The sequence below is a fragment of the Lycorma delicatula genome, chromosome 9 (genome assembly GCF_047948215.1).
Source record: "Lycorma delicatula isolate Av1 chromosome 9, ASM4794821v1, whole genome shotgun sequence".
Lineage (NCBI taxonomy): Eukaryota > Metazoa > Arthropoda > Insecta > Hemiptera > Fulgoridae > Lycorma > Lycorma delicatula.
In genome coordinates, this window is record NC_134463.1 from 41,776,813 (window position 1) to 41,794,575 (window position 17,763).

Here is a 17,763-nt window from a genome sequence, read left to right on the forward strand (position 1 = left end):
TATATTAATTCATGCCACAGGAATTATTTAGCTGCACTTTTACAGTATATATTTACTGTTTAACTGTAAATTTATCTGTAATTTAACAGGTTTACATCTACTTACACTTATCTAACTTCTTTTCTTTATCTTTATGATGGGAAATAAGTTTTAGTGGCAAGAAAAAACACTGATTCAAGCCTTCAAGAACTGTTATACATACTAGAAATATCATTTTTCATGCTATAAAATCCATCCCATCTTCATAAAAGAATAAAATTAAGGCAACTGTAATTCTCAGACTCTTGCGCTAATATGAATAAATACAAAAATAATGACAATAAGTGCTGAAACGAGAAAAATCTATCTACAGAATCTTCTTCCAAAAAGAAGAATCTGCTTTTTGAGTATATGTTCTACGTTAGTTGGTAATACATGCTGAACTAAAGTTCCCAAGTTTTTCTTAAGCAGTGACCTAATACTTTGAAATCATTAATTAAAACTGATAATACAGCACTACAGTATGTCAAAAAAAATCTTATTCCTGAATTATTTAATTTTATAAATAATCTTATACGATATTAAAACCTGTTTTTTCCGTAGGTCACAATTTACTCTAGAGGATTTTTAAATTACAGGTAAAAACTATTATTTTCTCCTACATTACTGGTGAGATTTAAATGTTCCTTTAACTTAATTAAAATTAATGTTCAAGCGTATTTGAAAAAAAGAGTTTTACCTGAAACGAGTACAGTTTGTTTCAAATTGAAATCATTACTGTCTTTCCAAAGACAGTATAAGACATTAAGTCTTATACTGTCTTTGGAAAGCATTATTTAAAAAAAAATTCCTGAAATTTCCAGTACTCGTTAAAAAGTATAAAATGAAACAATGAAAAAAAATACTATGTACATAAAAAATGTTTTAATCCATAATAATAGCCCTTTTCAAAATAAATTCCAACTCATAGCAACAACAAACAGAAAATAAGTTCATGTGGCATAAAAGGAAACTTCCTTTTTTTAATTGGTCATCTCTAAGATGTACATCTTTAAAAACAAGGTTTTTTTTTAAGATCTAAACTTTAATTTCACTTGAGTGCTATTAAAACAGGTGGTACTATAAGGTAAATTAAAGAATTTTTAATGTATAATGTGATACTATACTTTCAAGCACAACTTTCCCGTAAGACTTGTACAGTTTATGTAACTGACTTTAATATGAGAGGTGGCTGAAATATAATGCACAGTGGACTGTACTGGGAAACAAAATATCACAAAGCAACAGGTGCTACCATCTTCTAGTTCCATTTCCCCTATTATTAAAATTCCAAAACTCAATGACCCCTCAGTCATGAGGGGATCCCCCTCAATTACTGTTACTTCCATCGTTATGGTGTTAAAAATGCCTATAAACATGTCTAAGACAAGAAGCAGCATTTGAATTTTAACCGAAGAAAAAGTGAACAATAGCTACATTCATAATCTAAAAACTGTTTACGGTGATAAAACTGTTGATCAAAGTATTGAGTATGACAATAAAATTTTGTGCATCAGAAATTTGTTAAGCAAATACTGAAGAGGTGGATGAATAGATTCACAATCACTTTCCATCACAAAACAGTGCATTGCCACGTGGAAAGGCATATCAAAATAATGAGAACACATTATTCCACAACTAGACTATCGTGAAATCTATTCACAGTAGGTGCACTTAACTGCCATACGAACTCACAAAAAAGAACAAATGACAATGAAAGGAATGATGTGAATAGCTTCTGAAACATTATTGTAACAAGAGAGATGATGTCCTTTCAATACTGTGACGGGAAAAAACTTGGTAACATCATTATGACACAGAAGAAAAACAGTAGATCATGAAATATCAATATTAAGATTCACCACAATTAAAATAAATTCTCTTGATACTTGTACTGGGTTTCCCAAATGCTTTTATATAACCAACTAAATGGGAACCAGATCGACTATAAATTCTATGCAACATATAGATGTTAAGACAACTTAGGAAATGGTGTGCATCATGATAAATGATTCACAGACAATAATTCTGCAACACAATAATGATTGGTCACACATACCACATGCGACCGCTGAGGCTCTTGTGAAGTTGTAATCTGAACCTACTCTACACCATACTGACCAGGATTTTGCACCCTGTAATTTTCACTTCTTTCAATAATTAATAAGGGATATTAAGAATATTCCCTTCATCAAGGATGATGAACTAAAGAACAACACAGTGAGGGCGTGGATTGAGGAAAGACACCACTATTCTTCAGAAATGAGAAAACTGGTTCACAGTCAGAAGAAATGAGTAGCTATTCATTTATAAATGGTGATACATGGAAAAATTAATATAAGTCTTTGTAGCAAATAAAATATACTTTTATGCCGTATTTGTTTTGTTTGACTATCTTTTTTCGTTTGTTAGTTATGAATGACTGTGCATTACATTTCAGCTGCCCCTTTAGTGGATAGCCTAGAATGTCCTAGCATTATATATCAACAATATGAAGTGGGGTTGAAATTCAAAATCTCATTTGTAAACTTCAGGCAGAGTTAGTCATATAAGGCCAAGAAGAAAAAACAAAACTTAAAAATAATGAGTGATTTGTGAGTATAATATATTGAATTATATTGAATAACAAGCATATTGATAATTTTCATAATTTGATCACTAACATTAATAATGCATTCATAAAATTTACACTTTACACTTGCACATAGCATATACTTGATATATAATTGAAAAAAGTAAAAATAAATGAAAGTAGAAAGAATAAGCAGAATAAAAGAATACAGCATGAACTGCTGAATTGATCATTTTTAAAACAAAATTAATATATATTCTTTAAATAAGTAACCTATACATTTTTATTTGACAGGAGTGCATAGAGGTCAAAACCTCACATAAATCACAGAACACCATTAAAATAAATCCAGAAGAATGTTTAAAAAATGACAAAAAGCGTTATTTCATTTTATAAATTCATAATGAATACCAAAACAGAAGCTTTATAAATACATCAAATATTCACAAAAATAATTTCTTAAGTTTGTAATTACTTTTTTCTGTAATTAAATTAAAAAAAAAAAAGGTATAAATTATTTGAGTTTAGATTTACATTGATTTAAAATAACAATCATTATTTAAAAAAATCCTCATGTTTGAGCTTAAAAATAATAACAAACTGTTGAACATAAGTGGATCATGCAAAAACATTTTAACCTGCATTAAATAAAATCTTGTATTTAATAAGATATTCTCTCTACATACCTAAAAATTTTTATTTTAATAGATAAAACAATGAAAATTTTAATATGAAAATACTCACCAAGCGCATATGTGACACGTTCTTGTACCCGATGTAACTGAATATTTTTTCCAGTATTTCATGAGGTAAATCTAATAAACGAGCATTTGAAATATAAGAATGTTGCACATTATTTGCCCCTTGGCCATCAATAATATTATTTCCAAAGTTACTAATAATTGTACTATTAACAGATGATGAATTCTGATGACACGAAGAATGATGACGAAGTGATTTTGATGAATTACATGATGATGTTTCTGGTATTGATAATGCCGACCCAGTATTGTCTACTGCTGTACTTGATATAGCATTCTGTTGTCTAGTAGATGATGATGTACGTAAGACGGAACTTAACGTTCCTGTACATTCATGATAATTACTATTGTTACTTAATGAAGATGTAAAATGTCGAAGTGATTTCGATGAAGATGACAACGATGATGCTGCTGTTTGTAATGACGATGATGATGTAAGAGATGATTCCAAACCGGATGCAGAGGTAGCATCTGATGAACTTCCAGAAGAAGCGGTGCTCTGTTGCCGTGTTGAAATATAAGAACGTACAATAGCAGCAGCTATACCTTGTGTTTCATGGTTATTACTATTATTGAGAGTATTATTGTTATTGCCATTGTTACTTCCACTACTGTTCGAAAATGATGCCTGATGTGATGAAGTATGATGTCTCAATGATTTGGATGAACCAATTGATCCAGAAGATTCTGATCCTGATCCTGAACCTGAATTATCAGCTCCTCCCCCGATGTTACTTTGTTGTCTAGTAGATACCATAGTATATATAATATGTCACACTTCACCAAACTTAAAGCCTGGAAGAAAAAAATATAAACTGATTACACTACAAAACAAATGGAAAATTTCTATTTTCATTACAGATAGGGATGAAAATGATGGCAAGAAATGAAATTGGATGCTAAACTGGTGATCATAAAAGAATGACAAGGTTAAAGGCATAAATTAAATAAAAAACAAAAGTACTATATTGGATTAAATGTTTATTAGTTTAATTAATACTATATCAGTTATATTGATTTACTGTCAAATCCTCAATCTTATATAGTTTTACAAGTTATGGATGCCCCAGCAAATATTTAATTGATATTCAGTTTCTGGTCATACGCAATATAACAGATCTTTTGTTATGGTTGTAATTGCTACATAAATTCATACCTTTTCATGATTGAAATTAAATAATTTTTATGAATAAACATTGTTTTTAATGCATCCCGAAAAGAAAAAATCCCAAGTGATTAGTCCAGCATTATTGGAGGCCAGAGTTAGGTCTTTCTCAGTCAGTCTATCTGTAAATTTTTCATTCAAAGCCTGGGCTAATGAATATATTAAAGTGTAGACATGCACCAATCTTAATAAAATGGATATATATTTTCTACTGCATTTGGTTGAGGAAAGCAACAGTCACTTAACAGATCAAGATAAACAATATCATTAAGTCTTTTCTGCAAAGAGAAAAGGTACAATTACGTAATTTTTCATTAAACCACACAAACATTAATTTCAGATTTGTTACATACTTTCTAACAACGTAATCTGTAACATACTTACATGTTTTTTTTCAGATCCCGTATTAATGAATTGTGTCTATTAACCCATCAATTAAAATAATGAATGTATTAATCCATGAAGTTAATGTATGTAAAGAAGCTAATGGGTCTTCCATAAATATCAAAAACCCAATAACACAGTTGATTTCAAAAACAGCTACTCCTCATAAGGGAATAGTTGTTTTTAGAATCTCTAACTCAAAACTTTGTTACGCAATAGATTTCTAACTGTGGTACGTCTAATTTGTTCAACACCTTCTTCTGATGTTGGTGGTCTGCCAAGCGATTTCTGTTTGAGAACAGATGCTATTTTTTGAACTGACTGAACCAGCACTGTGTATTGCTTTCATGCAATGGCTCCTTTTCATATATACATGTTGGAAATAAAATTATTTACTTTAGTTCGATGTATCACAAAACACTTCTTTTTTTTAAAAACAGAATTCAAAGAAACAACTTTGCAACAATACAAAGCGTATGTATGTATACGTAGCAACAATACAGACACTGATGCAATCATTAAACTTTGAGAATATGCTTTCAGTAGTCCCAACACAAAATGTATCTAACAGCTTTTTTCTTTTTTTTTTGGGGACCTAGTGTGCTGACTGGAAATAACTGAATATCTATGAACAGGAAGGAGGAAGAGGAGGAGGAGTTACAATAGACACTAAAGTAGTGGGCCAAAATACTGGTGAGTTTACTAAGGAATTAACAAAAAAGAAAAGTAACAAGTGATAACAGAGATGCATAAAATCTGCGAAGAGAAACAGAGTAAAGATGAGAAAATTGGCTAAATGGAAAAGGTCTGGAAGAAATAAGAGATTTCATCTATTTAGAGACTGTTTCCTCAGAGGTTGAGAAACTAGAAAAAAAATTATAAGATAAGGCAAAAATGAAACCGGGTTTTTTTTTTTCAAGAGACTTATCTTTAATAACATGATATCCTGCTTAAATGTAAGAAGGTAATGGTGTATACTAATTTTCTCTCAATTTTAACTTAAGACTTAGAAACATTAACAGGAGGTAAACTAATCAGTACACATGCTTTAGAGATAATGTTTAAACACAATATTTAATTAAAAAAGGAGAGACAAGATAAAGAATGACAAAAGGTTACCTAAGAAGTTTAAGAGAAAGCGAAGTTTTAAAGTAGAAACTTGAGACATTTTCAACAAAAGCATCTTTATTTTAACCTTTTTTAAGACAGTTTAATCACCAAATCAAAAAGTAAAAAAGAAGAAAAAAATCAGTAATGATTTTCATACAGATCACTTTTACATTTTAAGTTTAAGAGAGGCCAAAGGAAAAGACTAAGAATGAAATAGTTGACCATAGTGATAGAAGAATTAAACAGATTATAATGCAAGAGGGGAATGAATGAGAGGAAGTTTGTCAACCAACAACTGAAAATGCACAATTGAAACTGCGACCCACAACTTTGAAAGGAAATCATATGATTGTATATATATACACACACACAAGCATACAATTATTTTTTATAAAACAAAAAAGTTGTTTTTGTTATCAGACATAGGAAAGAAATACCCTTTGATAAATAATCACTTTCTCAAAGTTTAATGAAAATTTTGAAGTAAATTAAATTTATATTTCAAGAAATTGTACCATTTAAAACCTATTTTAAACACTTCTTTTTAACATTACATAGATGATACAATCTTCTATAGCAATTTAAGAAAATGTTCACAAACAGCATTCAGAGATGTTTCAAAAGACTACCTACCCATTTCATACTCTACTGGATATAATAAGTAAAAATCATTGTTACAATTTTAGGTTTAAAATTGTAAACGATTTTACTGGCTGAACAAAATCTTTTAAAATAAGAACTTGACACACCTGATACCTTACTAAAGGATCTTTATTTTAATCTTTTTTAAAGACAGTTTAATCACCAAATCAAAGTAAACTACAAACTTAATACATAAGAACTATCTTAAATATTAAATGATTTACTTGATAAAGTCTAGATATTTTTATAAATTCAATTCAGCCCGTTAATGTATGCTGAAACATTTTCATAAAATATGGTACTTTATTACAGTCTATTTTTTTATGGTATAAATTTCATAAGACACGTAACTTTTTTTTTTTAATTTGTCTAAGGAGTTAGAATGCAAAATTTTTAACATACATTTAATTTCATCTATCTCTATTGCATCATAAAAATTTATTTACAATTTTAATAGAAAATTATAAAGCTGAATCATTCAAAAAATAAGTTTTCAAAGTGTTGTTTATTCCAAAAAAAATTATTTACTGTATAGTGGTAAAGGAAAAAAATGGTCTGATTTTAAAGTGACTAGGAGTTACAGAATGTATAACTTTGACTATGTTATATTTACCGCAAGGAAACACAACAAAGTTTTTAATGGGTATACTCTACATCACCTTCTAGATCTTACAAGTCAGTTTAGAAAACATGTAAAAGTTACAGTTATGGAGCTACAGGGTGAACAGACTATAGAAAATGTCACGATATAATTATTTCTATTTTAATAGAAATTAAATTTTCTAAATGACTCATATTGGATAATTTTAAAAGATGATAAAGGCAGTTATACTAACTTATACTACCTTTATACAAAGCTGAAAAAAATATCAATCAGTGTAGAGGTCAGCATGCAACTTCTGGATTGTATTGTCTTTAGTTCAATTACCAAATAACATTTTTTTTTTAAAATCATTCATCATCTACTTTCCTCCTTAAATTAAATGCTAAAGTAATAATACTAAAATATAATAAGAAAAGTGTCCAATTTAACTATAAAATTCAGCTGTAAGAGAATTCCCAGAAATGATAATTTAGCAGTTAGTAACTCAGTCTATTTTTTGAACCGACAGATGAGAAATTATTTTTAATAAGTTATTCCAATTACGTTTCATTTATAAGTACATATCTTTTCACACATGAACTTCTCAAAAGAGTGGCTTAACTCATGTGAACTTCAAGGTCAATAGGAAAAACAAATAAAAGCATAAAATAAAATTACACCTATGTGTTAGGAAGATAGTTACCATTAATTTTACATTTGAAAAAAAAAATTATGATCTTCAGAAATAAATTATTTTACGCAAATAACATACGAAACCATTCATTTTCTATATTATAACTTCATAATTTTCTTTACATTTTGAAAATTTAAAAATTTTAATCGAGTCTTCATTTAAAAATAATTATGAGTTAATTGGACAAAATTACTTATTTAAAGATTTTTCAAAAACCTACGAATAAAATATAATTTCATTACTTTAAAAATCATATTATACTATTATACGATAAGACATTAATTAACAGATGCTAAATTTAATGATAAAATCTTTGTAAAAGTAGATAATAAAATGACAAAATTCATAGGTGCAAAAACTATATTACATTTAGTGAAAGTAATCTCACTCTTATCAGAACATTACCTCTTCTGATGATGCTTCTCTAGATGATTACAGCATAATAAATTGTATTAAATTACAAATAAAATCTATACAGTGTTTTTATAACAAATAAAAATTTATCAATTCAGCTGTTACAAAAAAGGAGAAAAAAAACAGCTGAAGTACAGGTACATAATTAAAACATATAATACAACACTCTAGAAAAACAGAGAATACTTAAAATTAAATGTTCAGCTGTACAATGATAAAAAAGCAAAATATGATATTTTTAGGAAACCGATGAGATATTGATAATATACAGAATACACAAAGAACTGAATAACTTCATTAAGTCTAACAGCAATGTGACTGGTAAAAACCGATGACTTTTGATTATCATTTTGTACAATACAAAAGATATATGCATCAATTTATTTGTAATAAAAAAAATTACATTATAACAATCATAAAATTTATATGCATTAATTAGCATTTTGATTTACCAGCTTAAAAACATTATTTCACTTTTAGATATAAAAGACACCAGAGAACAAGTACAAGTTTTTCAAAGGAACAAACTTGCAGACCCTGAATTTGAAAAGAGTATCAAAGTAACAAATTAGTAAAGCCATCCGCGCTAGGAAGAAGACATACTTTTGATACTTAATTTAGAATCAAAATCATTAGAAAATTACAATTCTTTATCATTAAAACAATTAAATTTTTCTACATCACCACATTTTTGGAAAAAATTTCTGATTAAATTATGAAACATTATAATTCACAATTATTTAGCCACATTTCTGACAACTAAATATGTATTTTATAGATTTATTATCCTAATATTAATTAATAAAAGATATATAGACTTAAAATGTCTAACTAAACACAGTAAACTACAAAAAAAGTCATCTGATTCATTGTGTATATAAATAAAGAATATATTGTGCATTTTTTATTTATAAATATTTAATTTAAATCAAAATCATACATGTATATGTATATACATACATATATAAAATTTAAATTATAAAAGAAAAACCAATAATAATTTTAATCTATCCAACCATCACTACTTGAAAATAAAAAAATTTATAAAAGTTTTAAATCAACCTATTTTATTCTGACTAATATTTCAAGAGTATTTGATATAAGAAGTCAACAACACGGAGTAAATATCCGATAGTATATATCTTAATTAGGAAGGAAAGCAATTCCTGATTTACTATCATCAGTTCTTGGTCTATTATTATTATAATAACAAAGAGATCTAAAACTTAGCTCAGAATTGTGCAATATTTCACTCAACATCTATCTGACTCAATTACATTTGTTATAGACACATGTTTCCATAATTAATCATCAACATTAAAATTAAATTATCGCTAATTGTTCCTAAGAGATCCATACATAAATAAATATGAAAAACACGACCTTTGCACTCAAAAAGCAGCTTCTGAACATCAGATACATATATTGCAGATATATATAACACTGTGTATATTAATTTAAATACAATTGCTTCCAGATGTCATCACACAGCAGTATGTACATGCACTCGTTCAGTTGTATCTGTATCATAATACGAGTAATAGTTTATTCAGTATATTTATCGATCAGGATGACACTGCATACCTGGATTGGACTTTTAAACAGCCATCACATGGAAAATTAGTTCACAATTTAAATCTGTAAGATGAGCAGCCGAACCAAACCACACAAAATAGTAAGGATAAAGTAATTGAAACAAGTTCTTAAAATCTTATCAAAAATCTTCCAGACATCTAGCCATAACCCACAAAATGTTAAGAGGGAAAGTAATGATAAGGCAAATTAGTGGATACTGGCAAAATAATCATCTACCCAGAGGGAGGGAAAAGGTAAGCAGCAGCTGCCTGATTGACTCAAATTCCTCACATCTTTACCTCAGACAGATCAACATCCTTGTATCGACCATTAATTCATTCATATATAAATCACACATATAAACCAACAAATTGCTTTTCCTTTCGAGACACCTGGTAACAAGCTCAGGTTCCTCACTTATTTCCAGACTCGTTTGGCATGTGAAAGTATTCAACTGAACTTTAGTTAATTCAAACACTCTTTATCACATGATATAACTCATATTGTTTCTGTTAGCATTAATGTAACTTCAAACTTTCTGTTTATTTATTGATCTTTGTAGAGCAGTTAAATCTCCATTAATCTGTACTACACACTGATCTCTTTAGTAATACTTTATGTACAGTAATCCTTTACTCTTGAGTAACAACAGAATAACGTCATGATGTAACATATTAAACTGATCTCTACTATAACTATTCAAAAAGAAAGTTAAATTATTAGGCAAAGAAAAAATCCTGTATGGTCTCATCACAAAACATTCACTTCATAAAGATTAATTAATAATTCTGCAGAGTAGAACATATAATCCTGTAAGAGGCAAAAATTAAATGCCAATAATAACTTACAGATCAAACCGAACATTAAATTTAATTTTGTGGATCAATCTAATGACTTGCAGTTCTAAAATCATAACAGTATTTATTTTCTTAAAAATCTGATCGCTATCAAAAAAAAAAAAATTAAATAAGCCAATTAAATTAAAGTGTAATAAAAATCACAAAACAGGCTGGCTTAATTCAAAGAACATTTAATATTTTTTTTAAAAGTTAGCACAAAATTGAACATTCTTCTAAATGTTATCTGAAGAAATCATACATATCAATTTCTTAACACAATCCAATTCTATCAAACGCAAACTTGCATTACATACAAATATATTTTTAAAAACCCTTTCTTCTTTTTTCAGCTAGTTTAAATCAGAGGACAAGGAATGAAAAGGTACCGCTATCAATTCCCCGGTCATTGGTTCATAAAAGGGGGAAAAAGAATATCTGGATGAAAAAAATAATATACTCTTTTAAAGAGATATAGATCATTAAAAAAATTTTTAACTACCGTTTTACTGTTTTTCAATATTCCTCCAAAACCCTAAATCCAATGTTGTAACAATTCATAAAAAATATAAAGAAATTTATATTTCTTTTTATTTATTTATTTTTATTTAAGACCAGAAAATGTTATCTGTTAAATACATATTTGAATCTAATTTAAAAAATAAAATTGAGAATTTTAGTCATCTTAAAAACAAAATAATCTAAAAATTTTATTTAATAAAAACAAAGATCACCAATTACTCATAAAAACCAAATAACAGTTGCATCAGCTGTTTATTACTGCACAGCCAGGCATAGAACATAAATATAGAAAAAAGATCATTGACTTAATAAGATAGTGATGAAGAGTATTTGTTACAGCAAAAAGATTCAAATGATTACTTTGATATTAAAGTAAAGAAAGCACAAAACAGAATAATTAATGTAAAACATAATTTCAAAGGTAGCAAGAATTTACATTTATATTTTTTTAAAGGATTTTGAATACAAATAATGAGGTCAGCAAAGCTTATTAACTGTATTATTTTGTGTAAAACAAATAAAATAAAATTATTACAATTCAGTAACACATTCCAGTAATAAATAAATAAATACATTAGCATAATGACATAAATATTAATAAAAATTTAACATTAAATAATAAAGGTCTGATTTATTTTTAACATCAGGTTAATAAATGAACTTTTAATTTATTTAAATTGTAACAATTCAGATTGTGTAATTGAGAGCCATAATTTATTTTATACCAGACTTGCAACAATTTTTTATTTTTGTTAGGTGAATTAATTCACCACAGAAGCTTTTAAATAAATATTTACAATCTCCTTTATGTAGCCCTTTTAGTGCTAATCATTTTCAAGAAATAACATGCTGTTGGAAAATTGAATTTTATTAGCTTTTTAAAAAAGAAATCACAAAAACTAACCCAAACTAACTACATTAATTGTTTTAGCATTCTATTTAAAAAAATCTGTATAAGTAGTATAAAGTAAATAACAAAAAAAAAAGGTAATAAATATTAATTTCAATTTTTATTTTATTTAACTGTACAAGTGGCATTAGTAAAGTTTTGTTCTGGCAGAGCTATGAATTAAACCCACCGGTTTGGTCTACTGGTGAACGTGTCTTCCTAAATCAGGTGATTTGGAAGTTGACAGTTCCGGCATTCAAGTCCAGTAAAGTCAGTTACTTTTATACAGATTTGAATACTAGATTGTGGATACTGGTGTTCTTTGGTGGTTGGTTTCAATTAACCACACATCTCAGGAAAGGTTGAACAGTTTGGCTTGTCAATATCAAACAATATTTAACAAAGTGAAAAATTCAACAGGAAACTGGTCAGCAACTCCATTTTTCATAATGTGCTTGTTGTTAAATGCTTGTTATTCTAGTAAATGGGTTCAAATTATCAGAAATGATTTCTCAACATACGGCCTACAGCTATTCTGCTATGGTCTCTTAATAGGCAATGAAAATGTTAAATTGTATAATTTAATATTCTGTTTAGCTGTTGGAAAATATTTCTTCCATCATTACTTATAATTTCTCAAGCAGAAATCCTGTTGGGTTTTTTACTGTTTTTTTTTTTTTTTTTGTATTTAGCAGAATAATTTTCAATATTAGTGATTTATCTCTGAAAAAAAGTGAACAAAAGTTCTGTTGTAACCAAGTCGTGAATGAAACTAACATATTTATAACATATATTGAAATAAAATGTTATTCCACTAATGAAGAACCACAAGTAGTGTTGTTTTTAACTCATATTTGGCTGCCAGTATCCTTAGAAATGGCTGTTATTCTAGTTTGTATTTAAACAATTTGTTCTGATTCTTTTGTAACCATTTTATTGATGAAAATTTCACTGTGTCAATTTGATTTTTACCCATAACTCCAGTATGTTGATCCAATAGGTTCTTACTTTTTCCTCTTAATACTTATAACAAACACATCACATGCATCAATTTTTTATGTTTGTAAGACATAACTGCAATACCTATATGCAATTTAGCATATTATTCTGAATTTACTAGAAATGATGTAACTCTTAAATGACCTTTTTATAACTAACACGTATTGTTAGAGTACATTCAGTTTTTGTATTATTAAGTTTTGTTAGTTTAGTATTGTTTATAATAAAATCAGACATTTTAATCATTTTCAAGTGTTTGTAGAAAAGTTTTTATTTGTGACTTGATTATGGCTTCTACAAGTCAGGACTCTGCTGTTGATGTTGTATAGCTTTCATTAAACAAGTTTATATCAGTTTATTTGTTTTGTCTATTTTTATATTTCTTTCAGTCTTTGCATCATATCTCTGTAAATTTACAATAATGTAGTTTTTATTGCTGCAGAAATATATAAACATGAAGTATTATTTGTTGCGTTTTGAAAATTTTAGTCCTACAATAATTTTCATTTCTTTACCTTAAACCCTGGAAGTGGCACCTAGATTTTTCTACAGATAAGGTGCACTTTCAAAATGCAACAGACAAAAAAATCACCATGTATTTCTATAATATCTACATTTCAAAAGTTATAAGCACATTGATAATGTATCTTTCGATATGCATAATTTTCTTATTTTTCTTTCTGTTGAACACACTTTTTATTGATATATCTGATATTTGTATGCATGTAACATATTTTTATAATGTTAATAAAATAGGTATTTTTAGTAAAAATTTATCCCAGTTTTGTGTACATACTTATCTGGGTTTGCACCATTAATAGTTTTTAAAATTTTACAAATGCATGAAATATACATAGTTTGTATTACATCTATCTATATTTATAGAAGAAATTGTTGTGACTGATTCTGAATCGGTGCCCAGCAAAAACTACTGAAAGTGATGAAAATTTGTATACACGTTCTACTGTATAACAAAGGATAATTTGAAATTCCAATTTTAAAGGGTTAAAATGGGTTAACATTAAATTTAACTATTTTTTGAATTTCCCAACAAATGATTTCTGTGTGTGTAATTTTCATGTTAATATCTAAAAACTAATTTCTAGATATTTTTGAAATTCGATCTTGAAAAGGGTGAAGAAAGGTAACAAAATTTCTAGTAAGTGCAAATTTTTCACATTTCCAGCTATATTAAACATGTTCACTCTATTTGGGCTTGCAAATACTCTTCAGGTAATATCTAAAAACCATTTTCAGGATTTTTGAATTTTAATATTTGAAGGGTGTAAAAACAATTGTTTTTTACATTTTTGGTGTTTAGCTGCTATCAATCAATCTGTATGAGATTTAGTAACATTGTGATGGTAATTAATGTGTGTAATTTCCTGAGTGTGGAATAAGAAATCTAAAAATCAATTAGTAGATCCCCTACTGACCAAACTGTTCCTTTGAACAGATTACAATACACTGACAGTTTTTATAAATTGAACACACATTTTTATTTATTATTATTATTCTCACAGGCAAAAGTTTAATGAACATAGGAGAGTCTACGGGGTGGCCCCTTGGCCTGACAGGAAGGGCGAGCAAAGCCAGCCCTGAGCTGCTAATCATCCCCTGACTGTGACAGGAAATGCAAGTAACCATATAGCACAAGCGAAACTGCAACAGGAATGTTAATTTATATTATATGAATCTACTTACAGTGCAATTAAAAACTTAGATATTCTAGACATAAACTCAAGATTTTATCAACAAAGATCACTTTTTTTTACCTCTGGGACCACTGTTATGTATTGCTTTGGAGAATGAGATGAATTACAATCTTTGATAGACCAGGGTATTATCAACAAGCCAAACTGATCAAAATGTTGGAGGGTGATAATCAATCCTACAAGTTACATCTTCACTCTGTTCACTATAGGATGTCCTTTAAAGTGAAGATTATAAGAAAAAAACACTGTCTGTTAATAAACTACATGGTTTTAAATCCAACTTATCCATCACTGTGTATTACAGACCGAAGCAGTAATAAAATTATAATTTTATCATAAAAAAATATAAGGATATTAAAGCACATTTGGAATAAATAATTCTTAAAATGAAAATCTGTTGGAAACTATCAGAAATTTACTTTATTTAGGTAATTTTTGAACTTTTAAACTGTAGCACAATAAATTCTAGTACTGCCATACTAAGTTATTACGTAAACAATTTTAAATGTAAATGAATTTTAGTCTACAATTTAGACCAGGGTAAGGTATTTATCAATTTTTTTTTTTAATGAATGTAATATCAGATGAAGGTGATGTTTACTTCTATCTTAAATTCTGAGAAATTATATTTTTTCCGTAGTTTACCAACTTTACATCTGCTAGGCGGCCTTTAATTGACAATGGAAAAAGTTATAAAATTTAATTAATTTTTTACTTCTTTGTACGAAGTAAAGGAAAAATTTCGCTTTCAGATTTCAATGGAAATATCCATTTTGACTAGTTTCGGCGTGACATCTGTAAGTTTCGAAGTATGTATGTATCTGGCATAACTCAATAACTATTAGCCGTAGGATGTTGAAATTTTGGATTTAGGACTGTTGTAACATCTAGTTGTGTACCTCCCCTTTTGATTGCAATCAAATGAACCAACAGTGTCCAAAATCCAAAAGAAATCTAGATTCTGGACTTTTTTGTAACTGTAGTAATACGCCGTCATTGAGAGCTTTCCAATAATATATCATAAATGGTACTTATTTTCATTGATTCTAGTTATAGTCAAATAAAATTTTAATGAAATATTTGGATCTTACAAGAGAAAAAATTTGAAGTCGATTCAAATCAGACTTCATCTCCCTTTGTTTTTAATTTAAATATGTTGCTTTATTAATAATTATTAACCGCAATTGTAAAAAAAAGTTTAATTTTTACAATAAATAATTATTCAATAAAAAAATCAGAAGTTATTAGTGAAATAAAATTTGATGTACTTTTAAAAATATTTTTATGTAATTTAATAGGCATTATTACATATGTGTATATGTAATAGATTTGGTGAAACATCAGATTACTTAATATTAATTAAAAATCATAATTTAGAATCTTATTATTTTTTAATTTTCTAGTTTAATTTTATTTAATTATTCTGGGATTTCTGTTTAATTTTATCTATATTAAAGTTAACTACAAAGTGACTGAAAAATAAATCCTCGCAAGAACAACATATACATTGAGGCATAATACCCGATCTTTAATAAACTGCAAAAAATTCTTATCTTATAATTCATTACACCTCTGATATTGTTGGACAATATTCTCCCGAAGTCGGAGTTGATCATCATTTTGTTTATTTGTTTTTTTTTCCCAATCATTTAATCACTAATTAGTTTAATATAATTCTTCTGATCTTAATTTGTGTACACGTACTCTAGTTTTAAAATTTTCTCTCTTTATCATTCTCAATCTTTTTATTCATTCCTTGGTCTTAACGCTTTCTTCCTCTTTATAATTATCTTCTCCTAATCTTTTTATTCTTTCTGCAGTTTTAACATTTTCTTCTTTATATTTATCATCTTCTCTTAATGTTTTTATTCTTTCTTAGTTTTTATTCTTCCCCTGTTCTTAACATTTTCTTCCTCTTCATATTAATCTTCTTGTCGTTTTTTTGAGATATATTTCTTCAAGTTATCTTTCTTTTTCCTGTATAATAGTTTCTTTTTCATTTTTGATTATTTACCAAATAATCCAATAACAGAATATTTTACACCGTACGGTAGAAATTAACATTTGTAACCAGTATACAGAAGTTCATTAAATGGAATTGTTTAATTATTATTAAGTTTTATTTATATGACACACCAGAAATCTGAAACTTTTGTTAATCAGAAACTCACAAACATATGAATAATACTGATCTAGTAATAAGAGTAATAATTTTTACTCTACCCTAATATTTCATGAATTAATAATTGTATAAATATTTGATGTTAATAAAAACTAATATTTCAGCAATTTTGTAACTGTCCACTTTAAAGAATTTGAGGATCGTATCTCGCTTTCAAATGAAATAAGTTTAAATAAAGTGCAGAAAAAAATAGGTATATGCAATTTAATAGGCATACAAGGAATTCATGTGGTGTCCACATCAGATTTTTTTTAAAATGCATCACAGTTTTCATCACATTTAAACTGCCACAAAATATGTTGCATCAGGCATCCGATTTGTCAGTTGATCCTGAAAAACTGCCTACTGAACCCATCAATGAAATTATACCATTAACATTAAACAGTAAATGATATGAATCTTGATCAGAATATTAAGGTATAGGAAACTCCCAGTGGTAATAACTATTAAACAGTGTGTAAATCAAGAATTTGTATAAGAAAAGATCATAAGAAAGCAATATGATGATGGAAAACCAGATCTACCATCCAAGGATTTTTAAAGGGAGAAAAGCTTTAAGGTTACAAATAATAAAAATATATAGCTGTGAAATATATATTACAACAGGAAAACCAGTGAAACTGTTCACAGTGGAAACAATTATAAGCATGAAACAAATACAAATTTTATATCATTACTTCAATAAAAAACAATATAATTGCA

The 17,763-nt window shown here is 27.7% G+C and overlaps 1 protein-coding gene across 1 annotated transcript in view; it reads right to left on the reverse strand.

Moving 5' to 3' along the window:
- dmpd (F-box protein dampened) overlaps window positions 1-17,763 on the reverse strand; it is a 52,845-nt gene that overhangs the window by 27,370 nt on the left and 7,712 nt on the right. Inside the window, exon 2 of the mRNA XM_075374410.1 lies at window positions 3,335-4,146. Within this exon, the coding sequence (XP_075230525.1) occupies window positions 3,335-4,108 (774 nt within the window). The 5' untranslated portion in view covers window positions 4,109-4,146. The remainder of the gene's footprint in view (window positions 1-3,334; window positions 4,147-17,763) is intronic.